The sequence below is a fragment of the Chelon labrosus genome (genome assembly GCF_963514085.1).
Source record: "Chelon labrosus genome assembly, chromosome: 1".
NCBI classification, from domain to species: Eukaryota; Metazoa; Chordata; class Actinopteri; order Mugiliformes; family Mugilidae; genus Chelon; species Chelon labrosus.
In genome coordinates, this window is record NC_140337.1 from 13,425,369 (window position 1) to 13,443,236 (window position 17,868).

The 17,868-nt window shown below is 43.2% G+C and overlaps 1 protein-coding gene across 1 annotated transcript in view; it reads right to left on the minus strand.

Annotated features, from left to right (window-relative positions):
* The window catches only part of LOC311486628 (phospholipid-transporting ATPase ABCA1), a gene marked incomplete at its 5' end in the record, with an annotated part of 154,027 nt that overhangs the window by 30,861 nt on the left and 105,298 nt on the right, over window positions 1–17,868 (minus strand). The window contains 6 exons of the mRNA XM_084542543.1: window positions 4,333–4,453; window positions 4,897–5,026; window positions 7,623–7,746; window positions 13,545–13,689; window positions 14,775–14,890; window positions 17,045–17,222. Coding sequence (XP_084398669.1) covers window positions 4,333–4,453; window positions 4,897–5,026; window positions 7,623–7,746; window positions 13,545–13,689; window positions 14,775–14,890; window positions 17,045–17,222 — 814 coding nt within the window. The remainder of the gene's footprint in view (window positions 1–4,332; window positions 4,454–4,896; window positions 5,027–7,622; window positions 7,747–13,544; window positions 13,690–14,774; window positions 14,891–17,044; window positions 17,223–17,868) is intronic.

A 17,868-nucleotide genomic window follows, 5' to 3' on the forward strand; every position in this document is an offset into this window, starting at 1 on the left:
AGGACTGCCTGACAAACAGTGACGTTACATTTATAACACAGTTGGCACATCAAAAGCACACGATAAAAGCAGAACTCATGTAGATGCATCAGTCTTTCGGAGCCATCTGGCAGCTGCTCTCAGTTCGTATCAATCTGGATTATACACACTACCTTTTAGTGGTAGTTTCCAGTGCTAAAGCTACATCAAAGCAGCGGATACATGTATGGAGGTAGGCAATTAAAGGATAATTCCCCTCCGACTGGAGCGTCGCCGCAGCCGTCAAGATAAGCGGACTGACGTCTAATCAGATAAGACAGTTGAGAGAATGTGGCGGCGGCACTTGTGCGATACCTTAAGTATAGATTGAGGTTTTAAAATCGCACGCTTTGATCTGTGAATGTGATATTTCAGGGAGGAAGATGCTTTCTTTCAAAAAGGCCAACGTCTGTCCCGTCCTTTCCATGACTCATAAGCAGTTGTTACCATACTTTTGTGTCTGATGTAGCCCCACGAGCCTATCAGAAGAGCTTGTACCTTTTCGTCTAATCCTTTTTTGTGTGTTCATATTAACTTAAATTTCAATAAACATCACAGAAATTGCAGCAAAACGAATGAAACCGTAATGAAACAGTGCAGTTGTGCAGTGTTTCAAGATACTTGAAAGGCAAATAGCAGAAGCGCTGTTGTGAATCGTTGCCCAAAGGGATTTGTGGCAATTTAATGGAAAAACACAAAAGAACATTTACATGAGAGAAAAACTAAGTTTAACTAAACTAAATGAAAGAAAAAAATAATTACTAAAAATATAGATTTTTTATTTTTTTTTTCCCAGAGAAAATCCAAGAAACAAAGTGTACTTTAGGGATAATTTGTAACGCATGATTGGTGGAAAAAGGTAGCTTTTCAGTAACCATGCAGCACAGGGACGAGTCTCATTTAAACAACTTCGCACATCTGATAAGTAGACTTGTAGAATGCCGAGGTGCCATTTATCAGCCAGCCTTCTTCTAAATTCAAACAGCTGTCACACGGTTCTTTGAAACTTTCCCTGTCAACTTAGTGAGTGACTGGAAGGTTAAACTGACAGCGCTGGGCCTCACAGACGGACACACTTCCATTACGGTCTCCATCGATTACAGTGCCGAAGCTAATGCGGCAGCTAAGTGGAGGCTAGCAGGTGGGGGCGCACAGCAAAGCGTCCCTGTTTAGAGCAGCAGGAAAAGGAAGGGGAGGAGCAGGAATCTGACACATGATTGATGGCCTGTCGATCGCTTCAGAGGCACGCTCAGATTTATGACGGGGCCCAGCCTGTGGCGCACGGCCACCGAAGCCACGTGCTCGTTGATCAATTTGTTATCTACACCCCAAATGGATGGGGCACAGCTGTGGTGGGAGTCAATGAGGGCACTGCAGGAGGAATCCGGATGCCTTCTGCCAATTCACTGCTGTTTTTGTGAGCTGATGGGCCACGGTGTCTCATCTCAGAGACATACTGTCAGCTATGAAGGTGCACATGAGCAATAGCTGAGCTGCTTGTCAACAGGAGACAAGTTCAATCAAATCTAATGTCTTCTCTGGCACAGTTCATATTTACAGAGCAGCAAGCCTTTGTGTTGTAAAAGTGCATCGAAAAGTTTGAGCTGAACAAGGTACATTTACACATCTCTCCCCAGCTTTTCACCTTCCCTTTGTGATACATTACCCATCCAACTGTTACCCGCCGCTTGCTCAGTAATTACCATAGTGAGTGTGGCGCACGACTGCGTGTGTGAGCAATGAGTGAAAGATTAAGTACGGCGCGAGAAAGAAGGCCGAGGGAGTAGAGGAGCGAAGAAAGGTGGCGAGAAGCAAAAGGCTGCGAGATCGTCCAGATGTCGGCAGCGAAGCTGCAAAGCAGGCTGCCGCGGTGACACTTCCTGCTGCCACACCGCTCGCAGGGAGGGAACATCTGCCGCTGGATGAAACGTTAATCTCTGCGGTGTTGAGGCATGCAACGCCATGGTGCGCTCGACTTCACCTACTGCGAGGGGGGGGAGGAAGAGAGATGTACAGGAGCACAGACCTTTACTCCCTAAAAGTGCTTTGCGTCCTAATGCCTGCTTATGATGCTTGTGAATGTGCACAGCTGCAGGATAGCAACCTGTCTTCCTCATTTACCATGCAGATGGAATAATGCAGGGGCATATGGAATAAATAACATAAAGTTAAAAACTCCCACTCACTCACTCTCACACATCTGCATGTTCAGTTGCTGCTGCGTAACAGCACCCTGACCAGATAGATAACTAGAGATTATCTTGTTAAGGGATCACAACAGTGGCAAGGTTAATGTTTTGATCCATATAACTTCAAATAGAAATACATGTAAGTGTTAAGTGTGTTGGTGGGGTCTGCAATTTTCTGTAGATGAAAAGTAAAATACATTATTTGTATTCGACAGCTGGAAGGCAAGAAATAAAATGGTGTCAAGTGCAAATGTGCAGGGCAGCGAGAAAGAGAAAGCCAAGAAGTCAGAGGATAAAGTTCAGATGGCCTGAGGGAGGAAGCTTTCCCTGAGTCTCTTAGTGCTGGCAATGTTTTCCCATGACTATTTAAATCTTGCATCTTATTGTGATAACAACAAAACAAACCAATATGGAGTGGCCTGCTGGAGAGGCGGCATCTCAGCGGCAGACAAAAACAGACCGAACAGACTGCATGGTGAAGGAGGCCAGCTTTGATCCGGGCTACCCTCTTGAGCCTGTGGAGGCGGGGGGTGATCGTAGGATGATAGCAAAGCTGTCATCCCTGATGGAAAACCGATCCCATCCCCTCCACGGCGCTACAACAGCACTGGGCAGCATCTTCAGCAGCCGCGCTGTACGACGGAGCGTTACCGCAGCTCCTTCCTGCTCCCAGTAGACCACACACATAACTTCTACTGTGTTTATTTTCTATTTTTTTTGTATTTATTTAATGTTTACTTTTTTGTCTCTTGTGTGTGTGTGCACTGTCCTTTAAACTGTGAGCTGCAAATTCCCCCACTGTGGGATAAATAAAGGATTATCTTATCTTATCTTAATTAAGTGCTAAAAGTGTATTATGCACCGTGATGCTCACAGCCCTCACATGGCAAAATGACTCCAGCCCACACTCTCACCGCATTAGTTTCATTCGCAGACGTGTAGTCATTTAACAGCACACGTTTGTTTAATTAAGGCTTTTCTTTCGCTTTTAACCATGTGCTACATAGAAGGCACACATTAACATCGTGAGGTTTTATAGGGCAAATAATTAGTTTCCTTTATTTGACGGATTAATCTTTTGTTTTTGAGTTATATGGATGTGCTGTCCTTCCTGGTGAGCAAAAGGTGTGGCTAAGGGTGGAGCATACTTCAGGCTCATCAGACTCATGAGGCTGTACCATGTGCTGACGTGCCATGGGGGGAATTTAGGTATACTTGGGTTTACTTTGTAATTAGTTGCAGTTCATGTCTATTTGTCTACACCTTTGTGCTTTATTTGGTTTGATCGAACCAGTATATAAGTCCCCTTGTGTGTGACTAGGCATTTATCATAACTACCCAGTATACACTGATCAGGCATAACATTATGACCAGGAGAAGTAAATGACGTTGACCATCTTGTGACAATTCAATGTTCTGCTGGGAAACTTTTGGACCTGGCATTTGTGTGGATGTTCCGACATGTACCACCCACCTAGACCAGACCAGACAACCCCACCCCATAGCAATGACACTCCTTGATGGCAGCAGCCATCCCCAGCAGGATGCGGCCTGACACAGACACACACACAAAAATGGTTTAGGAACCACTAAAAAAAACATGAAGGACAGCACAAGGTGTTGACCTGGCCTCCAAATTCACTAGATCAAGTATCTGTGGGATGCACTGGAACAAGCCTGATCCACAGAGACCCTTCACCTTGACCCAAAGGCCCCACTAACAATATTCTGTTGCCAGACACCACAGGACACCCTCAGAAGGACCATGTCCATTCTCTGACGAGTAACTGATTTGGAGGCACAAGAGAGACCTACACAATATAAGGAAGGTGGTCATAATGTTATGCCTGATAGATGTAAGCTCCCTTGTGTCACTAGGCATTTACAACCGAGTATATGCTTGACTTGACAAGTTTGTTGCTGAAGAACAGACAGGAGAATGTGTGACTAGAACAGCAGGGTGCCCACGAAATGCATCCCGGCAACTCCACACAAATTACTTCCCGACGCAACCCTGATAAAACACATCCAGGTATTTGGACCGTACTTGGTCAGCACATTTGAAAAGTCCACAAGAACAGACAAGAACACATACTGGTTTGTGACATGCACCAAAACAACACACCTTGGTGAGGTCACAGATCCTAAGGAGGTCGTTCTGGGCCCCGCCTTCGTACACCCGCTGGCGTTCCCGTGCGACGTCGATGTCCTCTTCCTCCGCACTCAACGGCTTCCCTGAAACGAGTCTGCCAGAGAGGGAGAGAGAGCGTGAGAGAGAGAGAGAGAGAGAGTCAAACCCAGCCCGCACAACACCCTTCATTAAAATTAACATGAACTCGCATGACAAATTATCTCGGTCAAAGTGTAAGCTCTGTGAAACAATCTCTGCAATTTTCACAAATAGCAGGAGCCACAGGCATTAGTTTCTATGGCAACCTTGCTTTTAGAGTAAATAAACACTCCAAAAAAAAAAAAATTTAAAAAATGTAGAATTTGCCAAACACGTTGAGAGTGCAACAGATGCTTTATGTAAAGTTCATAACCACTCTAAATGACAGAGAACAGGAGATTAATCTCTATCTGACTGAGAGGAATATTACCGCGGTAATATATTGTGGACATGATATTATGTGGACATGATCTGCAACAGTGGTGTAAGGTCAACAAGCTGCTGACAGCCACTTTCTACCTTGGTTTGCAGAAGAACTTATACTGGATGAGGAGTGTAAAGGCAAACATGACAATTCCCTGGATGGCCATGGCGCAGAGGTTTTTTCCCACCATGTCCCAGCTCAGCGGGTCCTCGAAGCGGTCTTCTCCTGATAAGAGCAAAAAAGCGAACAAACAAAGTTGACACACACAGGAGACGGTGAGCAATTAAATACTCTACGACCACGTGTCATTTTTATGCTAATTTCCGGCCCTCACCGACGAGCTCAGAGCAAGATTTAGCTCGACACATTGTCAGAACAAAAAGACGCCGCGAGACGCGTGTTTCCTTTCAAGGGCGGCCAAATATATCTGTTATCAAAAGTTTGTGGAAAGCTGGATGCTGTCAGCTCTTTGAAGTGTTTCTGAGACACATTCATTGGTGAGAGCCAGCAGTTTAAAATGCCACTTAGCCTCAAAATAAAATAAAATAAATCGCTGTCACCTATGTCATGTGAGGAAATCACAGGCGTCTTGTACTTTTCACGCTGAAGCCTTTTTTTTTTTTTTGTTTTTTGGCTAATGAACACATAAGCAAAGCGATGACAGCCACCCACTCTAGCCATTCTACAACCATCGAGCCCGAGGGGAGGGGGAGTAAGGAGACAAGAAAAACGAAAGCTCTTTCAGTCTCATTCTCTGGTAAATAGCCCCTCTCCACACTAGCCCTTTTAAGTAGTGATTGCTTTTCTCTTCCTGCTCTCCACCACCGCCGCAAATTATTCCTTCAAACCACTATTTCCTGCTCCATCTCTCTGCAGATAAGACTCCTCTTCCTCTTTCATGTGTCTCTTTGCCTCTTGATGCGCCCCCCCCCCCCCACCCCACCCCACCCCACAAACCCCGACTCCACCTCTACAACCACCATTCCACTCTTCTCCCTTTCTCCCGTCTAAATGCAACTCTTGAGAGGAGAAGAGCTCTTTGGGAGCATTGTCACAGAATATAACGCCGCTGAAGTCGTATTTAATGTTTGAATGATATTCTGTATATATCAATGACACTATGGAGATTTGTTCGTTTGACAACCTGTAGTGCTACATAGCAATGTTTTAATGAGTGGGTGGGTGCCCATTGTGTTGGTGTTGTGTGGTCAATATATGTTTGGACAGAATCTTTGAAACACATCTGTTTACCAAAAGCTCATATAGTCATATAATTAGTTTGGGCTTATAGTATAGATTATAAGATTTAATTCGATGGTATTCATGTAGCATTCAATTTGGAGGATGGATTTAGGAATTACAGGATGGAAACAGATTGGACAATTCACTTGCAAGCTGTTTCATGAACAGATGTGGGATAATTCTTCGTCAACTAAGCAGCTAAAGGGTCTAGCGCATAGACTGTATATAAATATGGACAGCGTGTTCCCCACTTCCTTGCATTGGCCAAACTAACGCTATTTTCCCGGGGATACGCGTCTTTGGAGCCAGATCCACGCGGAGCCATGATATCGATGACCCGGCCGCACTTCTGCCAGACTCCCACACATTTCGCTAAATTAGCATTAAAGGAGCAGTTGGCATTCAACTGGTGGTCGCCATTACGTCACATCCTGTTTCTATAGCGTCCAAAAAATTGACACTTGAACATTCATCAACGTTGTATAAACTACCTAAAATGAGAGATTTGACGTGTATTTTATTGTTTTAGTTTGGCCCAAGTCCCATCCACTAACATGGAGGGGGTGGAGCTTGTGACCTATACTGCAGCCAGCCACCAGGGGGAGCTCTACTTGCTTTGGCTTCACTTTTGAGGAGCAGTTCCGCCGCCCATTTTTATACAGTCTATGGTCTAGAGTTGTTTCCATGGTTACATTGGGAAACTCTTGAAAAAAATGAGTGAAACAACCCAACCTCAGGCTGCGAAAACAATACAAACCCATCAGAGAAATAGAAGCAACAGAAAAATGACGAAAGGGGTGGACAAATCAATAATTTGGTACAACGTGAGAAAACAAAAAAATGCACTGGTGAGCTCTGCAACATAAAAAGGCCTGGAAGGCAGCAGTGGCAGATGATGTCAGGATCCTTCATCCATGACAAATAAAAACCACTTCACAACATCCAGCCTAGGGAAGAACACTCTCCAGGAGGTAGGCATATCATTATCCAAGTCTGGCATAAAGGGAAGACTTCACATGAGCAAATACAGGCAAGAAATACAAGGTGTAGACCACGTATAAACTACAAGAACAGAAGAAAAAGTTTTTAATAAAATCAGGTGGGTTTTGGAATAACATTGGGGAGGATGACAGGGAAAAGGTATGTAAGGCTTGAAACAGCTCAGACTCAAATTAGCCCAGTCTGCCTTATTCATTATATAATAGTAAGTTCAGCATGTCTTTGGTAAACATCGAAAAGTAAAATGTGTATGCATGTGGTTCATGTGATCCATCCCTGCCTTGGTATAGAGCGGAAACTAGTTATGTAAATATTTTATTGCGAGGATGCACACTCGGGGGAATATTAAGCGAGGGTTCCTGAACCTTTTCATGCATTACACAGTTGCATCGTGTTTGTTCTTGTTTACTAAACGGTAGGGGCTGGGGTTGTGCTCTGTGTCGGGGTAACATGGAAGAGAAATTTCCTGTTTGTGTTCATGCGATAAATATTTCAAGCACACATCAGAATGGAGTGGGTTTATAGAAACGGCTGCAACACGTTAGGTCTTTAACCTTAAAACACAGAGTGTGCCTCTCACCAAAGCTGCTGAAGAGGGTGGCCGTGATCTGGTTCTTGGCCATGTCCATCAGCCCTCTGCCCAGACAGAAATGTGGGAATATCAGCAGCACCTGCTTCACGATGTCGTTGATTCTGGTCACGCTCTGTTGAGGAAAACGCACAGAAACACACGCAAGGTGACGAATTAGTTAGAAACTCTTAAACCCTGACTGGGAATTAAGCAATATGTGGACTAGGCACCTTGAATCAGCAAGGACAGAGAAGAGAGAGGTTTTGAAGACGGTGCCGGGACACGAGTGCATATAACAAGCTGAGTGCTGTTGTTTGCAGGGCAGTGAATCGCGGTTCATCTACCTTCCTGATGCAGGAATTTAGCAAACCTTAGGAAACATACTGTGTGGAGTGCGAGGAGGCACTCAAACAGATGTTCAACCTTAAAACTACAAGTACAAGATGCACCCGGAAATCCATGGGACACAGCTGGAAAAACTTTTGTCTCACGCAGCTTAATATTTTAGTATTTCGAGGTGCACACACATAAAAGGCCAGCATTATCTTAACAGAGTGCTTCCTGGCTGTAACTTGTCTTGCACTGTCCCCTTTTCCCTTTCCTCCCCCCTGTGGCTTCAACTCAGCGGCCCGGTAGAGCACAAAAGCAATAATTAATTAAATGAAGACACAATGGACGAGGACGTTACAAAGTAGCTCAAGTAAGTAAGGAAGTACAGTAAGTCAGGGAGGAAGAAAGGGGGCTGAGATGGAATACAAAATATTACTACGTTTGGCGCAGCACAGCGTTCACATCCAAGCTCATGCATTATGCATAGCGCTTCATTGCAGCATAGTCTTCAAAGCTCTTGAATACACGGAGAAAGACTTAGAAATTCATCATTCCTGTGTAAAGATGAGGCAGGGCGGCGGGGAGGGGGAAGGTGCAATTTGTTAAAGCTGTATGTAAGGTTTCCACATGACTCCAGGTGAATTTATTCATGGATGTGTGTTCGGTGAAACCCGTTCCAAGCTTTCAAGCGACAGTTAACGGCGAATGCATCTCGGCCTTAAAGGTAAGTTTCTCGTTGGTCTGTCCGCTTTTTAAAGGGAGTAGTGTCCCAGAGAGTTTGGTGAAAATATTGTCACCACTCTCGTGTGTGTATTCTAAATAGCCTAGCTTTGCATAAGTACCAGGGCACGGCTCATCTCTGATATTATTCCTGGAGTTAGTCGGTTCTTGTCTTAGCTAACTGTAAGCCGGCTGCAGATTTAGCATTTAGACATTTTGTGATCTTCTCATGTAACTTTTGTAATAATACCGAGAAGCTTGTTTCACAAAATGTCTAAATGCTCCTCTAAACCGATGTATTTGCTTTCTTGATTCTCCTTATCCCGCATGATCTCAGCAGGCATGAGCAAGTCTGATCAGAGAGCTACTATAGCAACAGAAAACTTTAAATGCACGCTGAAGAGCTATTCAGTCATCTTTGATGGATTAAAAGGAACATTTATTCAGAAAACCTGCTTTTGAATCTAGTCTTTCTTAATAAATACAAGGTACATAACTGTAATATGTCATAAAAGGGCATCAAATCAAAGAGAAGAAAGCAATCTAACCTAATCATCTCCCTTTGTGGCAGAACATACAGTAATTCTCAAGATCAAAAGTGGGCACAAGCATTTATGAGATGATTTCTTTTGCATTAGTAGATGGTCACTGGCCTGGCTTCTCTCAGACAGATATGAGACCAAGATGAAAAGGCCTCATTGATCATGATGTCAAAGCAAACCTTCAGATGTCCGGCAAAGTGCTCAACAATAATTCATCACTCCCTTTATCTACATTTATTCATTTGCTTGAAGACTAAAGGGTACAAAGAGCCTCAATCACACTCGATCACACACACACACGGCGCGCTACTTTCAGTGCGATATGTTCAACATCATGCCACCAGAGTACAAGAATCTGAAACGGCACGTCCGTAACTGTCTTTCCTTTTCTTTATTAACCCTTAAACATCTGTTCCAAAGGTGGGAGTATGTGCATCGAGGAACAGTTGGACTGCAACAAAGCATAGATATAACCAATGGCGTAGATAATACATCGACCTCTATTCACCTTCTTACTTTGGCTCCTGCTGAGGAGCAGCCCAAAGGAGAAGATGAGACGGTTTTGGTCAGTTCCTGGAAGTCCTTGTGGCGTCCTCTCTAGGCTCTCAGACAAGAACTCAACAAAGGCTCTATAGAGAAGTGTTGGTATGACAACGCTGCTTTCGAGTGCATTTTCACATTGTAAGCGATTTATTTTTGTGAACTATAAAAACTAAATGACGTAGATTGCCATTGCCAGTTATCTTCTAACTGGGTCTAAGCAACCTTTGCCAATAAAGATCATCACAAAAATCAGACTAACATTGTGAAGTAAAGCATCTTTCCTAATTAAGACTTAACTGAATAATACTTCAGCAAAAGTTCAACATGGTTTCTCAAAAGGTTAAAACATTAACGGTAGAAGTTATTATTATTTAGCAGTTTATTAAAGGAGAACTACTGTTTTTTACAACCTGGACCTTATTTCTAGCATAAAATACGATTGTTTACTCACCCATATAACTTTTGTGTCATTTGCACTTGTTTAGGAAATAATTAGATCCGTGTATATCCATATAGCGGGAGTGACAGGGCACCAAGACGCAGCCTCTAAATAACGCATTATCTGTCGCGCAACTCGTTCATTTCACCAATATTTTGTTATCGTACGCTAGTGCTATTCCTCGTTGAGTCCGGACTTACCTGTTATCATCTTCTGACCTGGATGATGTCATCAGCGGCGGTCGGCTTGTTAACCTGTAATTTGCTACTGCTATGGTTCGTCCACAACCTCAGAATCGGAAAAATATTCAGCCATGTTGCAAAAAAACTAGCAGCAGAATAACACTAGCGTATCATAACAAAATACTGGCGAAATGAAAGAGTTTCACAGCAGATAATGCGTTATTTAGAGGCTGCGTCTCGGTGCCCTGTCACTCCCGCTATATGGATATACGCTGATCTACTTATTTCCTAAACGAGTGCAAATGATCCAAAAGTTATATGGGTGAGTAAATGACCGTATTTTATACTAGAAATAAGGTCCAGGTCGTAAAAAACAGTAGTTCCCCTTTAACCAAAGGATTAATCAGCTACTCAAGAAAATAATCAATTGTCAAGTTCAATCAAGAAGAATAATTGTTTGTTGCAGCCCTGGTTTCCACTTATTAGCCAATATTTTGGCTTAAATATAAAAAGGACATTTCCACTTGTAGCGACAGTTCGGCGCAGCAGAAATTAAAGTTGACATTAATGCTCTTTCCTTACTGTTTGCAAACACTGTCAAACATATTTTTATCCCTCGGCTGCTCGCAAACATATGTAAATGTTCAAACACACACACCTAGGGATCTGCTGGAGGCACCCGTGTTCTCCACATTCAACGCTAAGCTTAGCCCGAGATAAGAAAGTCGAGGTAAATAAACAACAGCTATGACCTTGGCTGTGAGCAGCCTTCTGTCTGGCACAGCAATGCGAAGAAAGCGAGGCCTCATTTGAGATCAATACAAGAAATAACACATAGTCTCTTTACTGGGTGTTCATCAAGGAGATCTAACAGGGTCTTGGTCGGGGGGATGATGAAATGCAAGACAATTTCCCCCTTATGTTGGTGCTATGTGCCCATAAATCATCGTCAAATGATTCTGAAGGTGGTACAGTCTGTGCTGTGCTTATCTGACCCATATCGTTACTTGTGCTTATTCCCACAGCAAGGCTTCATTCATAATACTGGGAATCGCAGTCAAAGCAGACAGACACAATATATGGCCCAGACAGGAGCAAGACATTTTTTTAAATTTTGAGAATATTTATTTCTGGTTATTTTTGAGCGTCTCCAGATCATGACAGATAATTCAGGAGCTTTCGGGGGAAAGGTTTTTCTAAGTTTGTGTCTTTTCTTGCCTTTTTAAACATAAATACAGCTGGACTTGACACAAAGCTCTCCAATTACACCACATGAGGTAGGCAGTACCTGGCCGCGCTGGCACACCTGTATCTTTATCCTGGAAAAAATCTATCTGTGCCTGCGGTTATCTCTGAGTGGCACGTGGTGGAAGTATTGACTCAAACACTGCTTACAGCATACAAGGCAAGGCTGGGATTGATGCAGTCCACGGGGAGCTGGACAGTCCTGAGGGGAGGGAAAGCTCCCATTGGTCTCCACGCAAAACTAGGGCACAGAGTCTGAAACACAGCAGCTCTGCGTTCTCGCTCTGCTACTTTTTCTATTCCCCCTCTTGGAAAAATGGCGCTATACCCAAAAGGGATCTAGACTCACCCTGTGCTCGAAAAAAAGATAACAGACTGAAGCCTGTAGCTTTACTTTTGAGCGACGCTGTTTAACTAATGTCACCGTAGAGGAGTCTAAAAATGATGAGACAAGGCTTTGAAACCGCGGAAGCTGCACGAGAAGCAGACGGGATTGAGCTGTCATGTACGGGATCTAGCCTCTCTAGTGAACCGGAGCGTGTCGGGGCACTGTCGTATCTACGTCGCCAATTTTGTGAAGAATCTGTTCCAACGAGATATCAGAACCGAACACGGGACGCACGTGAAAGCCTGGAGAGTTGCAGCTTTTGTGGATTGATGTCGGCCCATCGGGCTCCGCTATCAGCAGCGAAATCGAGGCAGATTAGCAGAATTATCACGGACCCCTGTCCCCGTCAAGTCTCAGAGAAACACTATCGCCACCTCTAATGCCTCGAACAAGAAGAGTGCGCAGTAAATCCGTCCCTTTACACCGCCTGTGGGCAACACGCTGTCCATTAAATTATCAACAGCGGCCCTCTTTATGAGTAACGCCACTAACACTGTATCAATAAATAAAGAAAATGCAGAGACGACAAAATGGCAACTCTTTTGGTGGAGGGACGCGCCAGACGGAAAATACAAATTGATAATGAACGCTTGTGATAATGAAATGACAATGCAAATGAGGCAGCATCCTTAGGAGACAGGATACATCCCACGCCATCGTCGAGCGGCGCCAGAGGAAACATCATGTCGGAGGCAGACGTGTCGGAAGGGAAAGACTGACAACATTACGCTGCGTCTGAAGTGTCTGATCAGAGCTGTGGGAGACATTCAGAGCGACGCGCTCTTGTGTCACTTGACAAGGAATGACTGATCAGCACGAGGCTAAAAATACAAATACAAAGTGTATGCTAATCACGCGAGTGACAGTTAATTCTGTAAATAAAACGAGACAGATTTAGTTCAAGGAAAAAATGAAAAAGTCATCAGGAAAAGTTAATTTTCTACATTATCTCAACCCGTAAGGTACCGGGGTGGTGTCCTGAGGGTCCTGACTGCTGCACTAACTTTACAGTCAGATTTTATTTTTTATGAATTCGATTAAAATTCTAATCAAATATAAAAAGTGACTGACAGACAGCATCTGCCTCCCTTCTCTTCCTCTCCCTGCCGAGCTCTCCATTTCTTATTTAGTTTAGTTCCTTTTGTCTTTTGATTCCCGCGAGACAGAAGCAGCTTGCGGTTAAAGCGCAACACTTGCTGAAAGACGGATGCGGAAAGTTCTCCGAAGACCCAATTCCTACCAAACGATTAAACATTACAGAGAATACGGAAAATAGTTCCTCTGAAAAATCCTTGAGAGGATAAAGGAAATGTATTAAAAGTTGTACCTGGTGGGTACCGCCTACACTGCGGGAAAGAAGGCTTTGCTTCGAAAACAGAGCGTTTATCTGCGATTCGAGTCAATTAGACCCTCCACCAGCAGAGCTTCGGAATAATTTTTATTCTGAAATTCTGTACCTGATGTTTCACTGGTTAACTGTTGAAATTGTGCGTATATACAGCAGGAATGTGTCTCTTATTTTCACATGGTGCCGTGACTTACTTCATCATCAAAGAGCTCCATGACAAACGTGGCCACGCTGCCGTTTATACCAATGAACAGGTTGATGCAGGTCAACACCACATAAGCCGTGCTGGGCACACTGAAGATGAAGGAGGCGGGGTACATCATGGGGGTGATGGACCACCTGAAGAAAGCAAAACACTGTCACACAGACAAACAGGAAGGAACAGGAAACAAGAATCTATTGGCGTACTTTAAAGGTCGCTTGGGTTGGATTTAATGACTCCTAGTGGTGGGTTTGCAGACTGCAGCCTCCCGTTCAAAATTAAATTTTTTAGATCTAGTGTTTGGTTTATCTGTTCTAGTAGAAATATGGTAGACGAGCCCACTCCCCAGGTAAATATAAGCAGCTCATTCTAAGCCAGCAGAAACGATTCATTGTGACACATAATTACACACTAATGGCTTCTACATTTCATTTCTGCTAATTGATCCCCTTAAATCCCACACACTGGAACTTTAAGCAAGACCATAAAAGTTAAAATTACAAAGGTGCTCTCCACTGTGGCCTGCGCTCATTAAACTCCCTAAAAGGGTTAATAGCAGTGGCAAACACCGTGCTAGCAGTTCCCGAACCTGTGCCATTTTCAGATCATGAATGCAAATTACCAGGTCAGCTGAACCGTTCTGTGGCACCGGCAGCCTCTTCTGATCATTTGCATTTCCAGTAAGTGACCCATAAAAGCACTTCAAAATAAATGCCTCCCACACTTGGCAGCCAGTACGCCAAGTTCAGTATTAGAATTAGATGAGTTGAGATAGTGGTGTAGTGGTGTCACGGTGGTGATCCCGTGAGACCAGCAACCCCTCCCTGTTACATGACCTTTGCATGAAGTTTTAAGTAACTGAGAACATTTGCTCTAGTAGTGCTATGACTTCAGTTAGGCTTACTTCACTACATGCAATTGACAGTTAGTTCCTTTCTAGATTAAGACTCCCCTTCCAAAACATATGGACAGAAGAATTTTGGTATTTATCGGTCTATTTAAAATTGTGTTTTTCATAGAGGAACCAATGTGTGCAGCAACGACTCTTGGAAATTTGGAGTTGTCTCATGGATTTTTACATAATCCAGATGTGGATACACATAATAAAAATATGAAGCGGGTGCAATGTTGAACACTAAGGAACAACAATCGACTGAAGCTGATAAAAAATAATTCAAGAGAAATTTTAAGGTGAATAGTACAAAGTTTTTAATTAACTTACCCATAAAAAATAAGAAGCAGAACCAAAGCAGGCAGGTTGGAAGGTGAAACGTAGGCTTCTTGTTGGAAGCAGAGGAAGATCACAATCACAATCAAGCAGGGTATGATGTAGTTACACTGTCAAAACACAAACAAGCAAACAAATTAGAAACAGATATTCAGAAGCGATCTCCGTCAGAGGAAGAGGCCTGTGCATGATTAAAAAGTCAGGGCATTTATGACTACATTAAAATGCATTTGACATTCTTAAAATAATAAATAAATAAATAAGTGAAATAAATCTGACAAACTGAAAGGATGTGTAATTATGAAATCTGTAGATGACTTTTTAATTGGCACTCGAACATATCCGGCTTCAATCTTCTAATTAATTCGGTGAATAACAGACCCATCTGATTCTGTTCCGTCTGAAGAAAACGGCCGCTCAATGACACTCTGAAATGGATGAGCGCACAATGTTTTCATATAAAAGTTTTATCTAAGAGGCTAATACTTATTTAATATTTGTCTAAATCATGTCAGTGTTAAAAGTTAATGGAAAAGAACTACCTACTTTTAGACCGCCAGCATAACTGCAGTGCATTATTATACATTTAACATTCAACTGCGGTAAATACATAATGACAACGATGCATGTTTATTGATGGTTCACAAAAAAGGGTTACACAGAAATTTAAATGAGTGTTGGACTTGACTGTAGTATCCCTATAGCTGATAGAGCACGCATGGTAAAGCAGAAAGCTCTAGGGCTACAATCATTAGACTGGCTCCTTAGGTACATTTGTCTTCCACTCAGACAGCATTTATCCACTATAATGATGAGTGTCCTGATGCCATTTCTTTACCAAAGGTAGTTGATGAAATGTTTACTTCCATTATGCCTTAGGGAAACTGCCGGTAAGCCTGTTGAGCGTAACCAGCGGGGGCAGCTGCTGTCGATAATTACGCCTCAGCCAATAACTGTTACTCAGGTAAAGCTTTTCCCAGTAGCCAGCGGTGTCAATGCTACATTATCAATTACAGTGGATGGATATTTTTTTACAAATAGCCTTAGGTGGGGGGAAAAAAAACTTTTGAATATTTAACAAGGATAAAATGAGGCCACTGAAAACTTGCTTGAATGAATCGCGGTATGTAGCCACATTAAAAATATAAAGGAGAATACTGTGTAGGTTCCCTGCTGCTAAAATGGCTCTGACTCGTTGAGGCATTGACCCGACAAGACTTCTGAAGGTGTCCTGTGTTATCCAGGGACCAAGAAGTAGTAGTAGATCCTTTAAACCCAGGAATTTGTGAGGAGGGAAAGGGTCGGTGGTTTGGACTTTTATCAGAATATCAGAAGGCCTCTCAATGCTCGACTGAATAGATGTCCAGTCAGGTCAACACTTTGGAGTCGTTGACCCTTCCTAAGCAATTGGCAGTTGCGTAATGACCTGTGGAAACAGGCTACTAGAGGCAAGAAATACTGTTTCCATGAAGTGGTATACGTATTCTGCTACAATGCTGAGGTAGGTGATACATGTCAAGGAGATCTAGACCTAAGGATTCTCAACAGAGGGTGTCCAAGGGTATTACCAATGCCTCCGCCAGCTTGTCTTCTTCTCTGAGTGCGTCCTGCTGACATCTCTTCCCTCCTAAAGAATTAATACATACCCAACTGTCCATGTGACATAAAAGACAACTTGATTTCTCAGACCAGGCCCCCTACTTCCAATGCACAATGGCTCAGTTCTGAGGCCCATACCCATTGTAGGTGCTTTCAATGATGAAGTCATGAAGTCAGCATGGGTGCAATGACTGGTCTGCAGTCCACGAGTCCTGACACCCTTCTATCATAGCCAGCATTAAGGTTTTCAGTAGTTTTGTGCTGCAGTAGCTCTTCTGTGGGATCAGTCTACACAGGCCAGCCTTAACTCCTAATGCACATTAATGAGCCTTGAGCCTTGACCAGTTATACCTTGTAGGTACTGAACACTGGACACCTAGTGCTCAGATAGTAAACGACATGCTGTTTGCAAGATGCTCTGACCCGGTCATCTCCCAATCACATTTTGGCTCATGTCTGATCGGTACACTTGCCAGCGCTTCCAACACGCCAATTCCAAGATCTCACCATTTCTGTGCTGTCTAATATATCCCACTATCAATGTTATTCACTTAAGCTGTCAGTTGTTTTTATGCTGTCGCTCATTGTAGTTAATTTTAAAGCATTTTATGTATCACGTGATTATCTTGAGCTGTAAACGGCATCCCGATGAAGCTGGTACTTACCATGTCCCAGGCAAAGTTGGCCAACCAGTAGACAGCTGGGTTGACTCCACTGACAAATTGCAGATGCTTGGCTTTGCTCACCCTCTCTTGGATGAGGAAGAGGACAAAGCTGGCAGGGATGAAGGACATGGCAAAGATAACACAGATGGACACCACTACGTCAGTGGAGGTTGTGGCCCTGTGATTGAGGAGAGCACAGAAAGTTATAGCGAGCAATTAAGTGTGTACCAGCCAGGACACTGAAAGAGACATTTTTCCAGGATAGGCTATACATATTGCTTTTGAAGACTTTTCGAGGTGAAGCAATTTAGCTCTCAAAATATCCTATATTATGTAAATAAGGTATTACCACAAAGAAGAAAGTCACTTAATCACAACACAGGCAAACGAGTTGATGATTGTTCTATAACCACTGGGCTTCCAATGCTAAAATATAAGCCCAAGGGTACTGCTAAGATGCTCTGGATAAAATCATCCATATGAAGTGCAATATGAGAGAATCATAACATAATATATAAAATGCTTTTATGAAATGCAGAACTTTCATTCAGTTGTAATCTAAATGAAATGGTTTCATGCTTCCAATGAAACTGATTAAAGTTCTAGCGCGATATCCACTGCATTTAAATGTATCTCTTAGGGAATACTGGCTCACTTGATTTTCCGTTTCAGTGGGCACTAGGCATTGCTATACACGACGGCAGTTGCATTTACTTCCTCTGCCAACATTCGAAAGGCCACCGCCGTCTACGAGAATAAAAGAAATGGCTCGAGATAACAGAGTCCACACTCTGCTGTGGTAAGAGTGTGTCACCGTTAAAAGA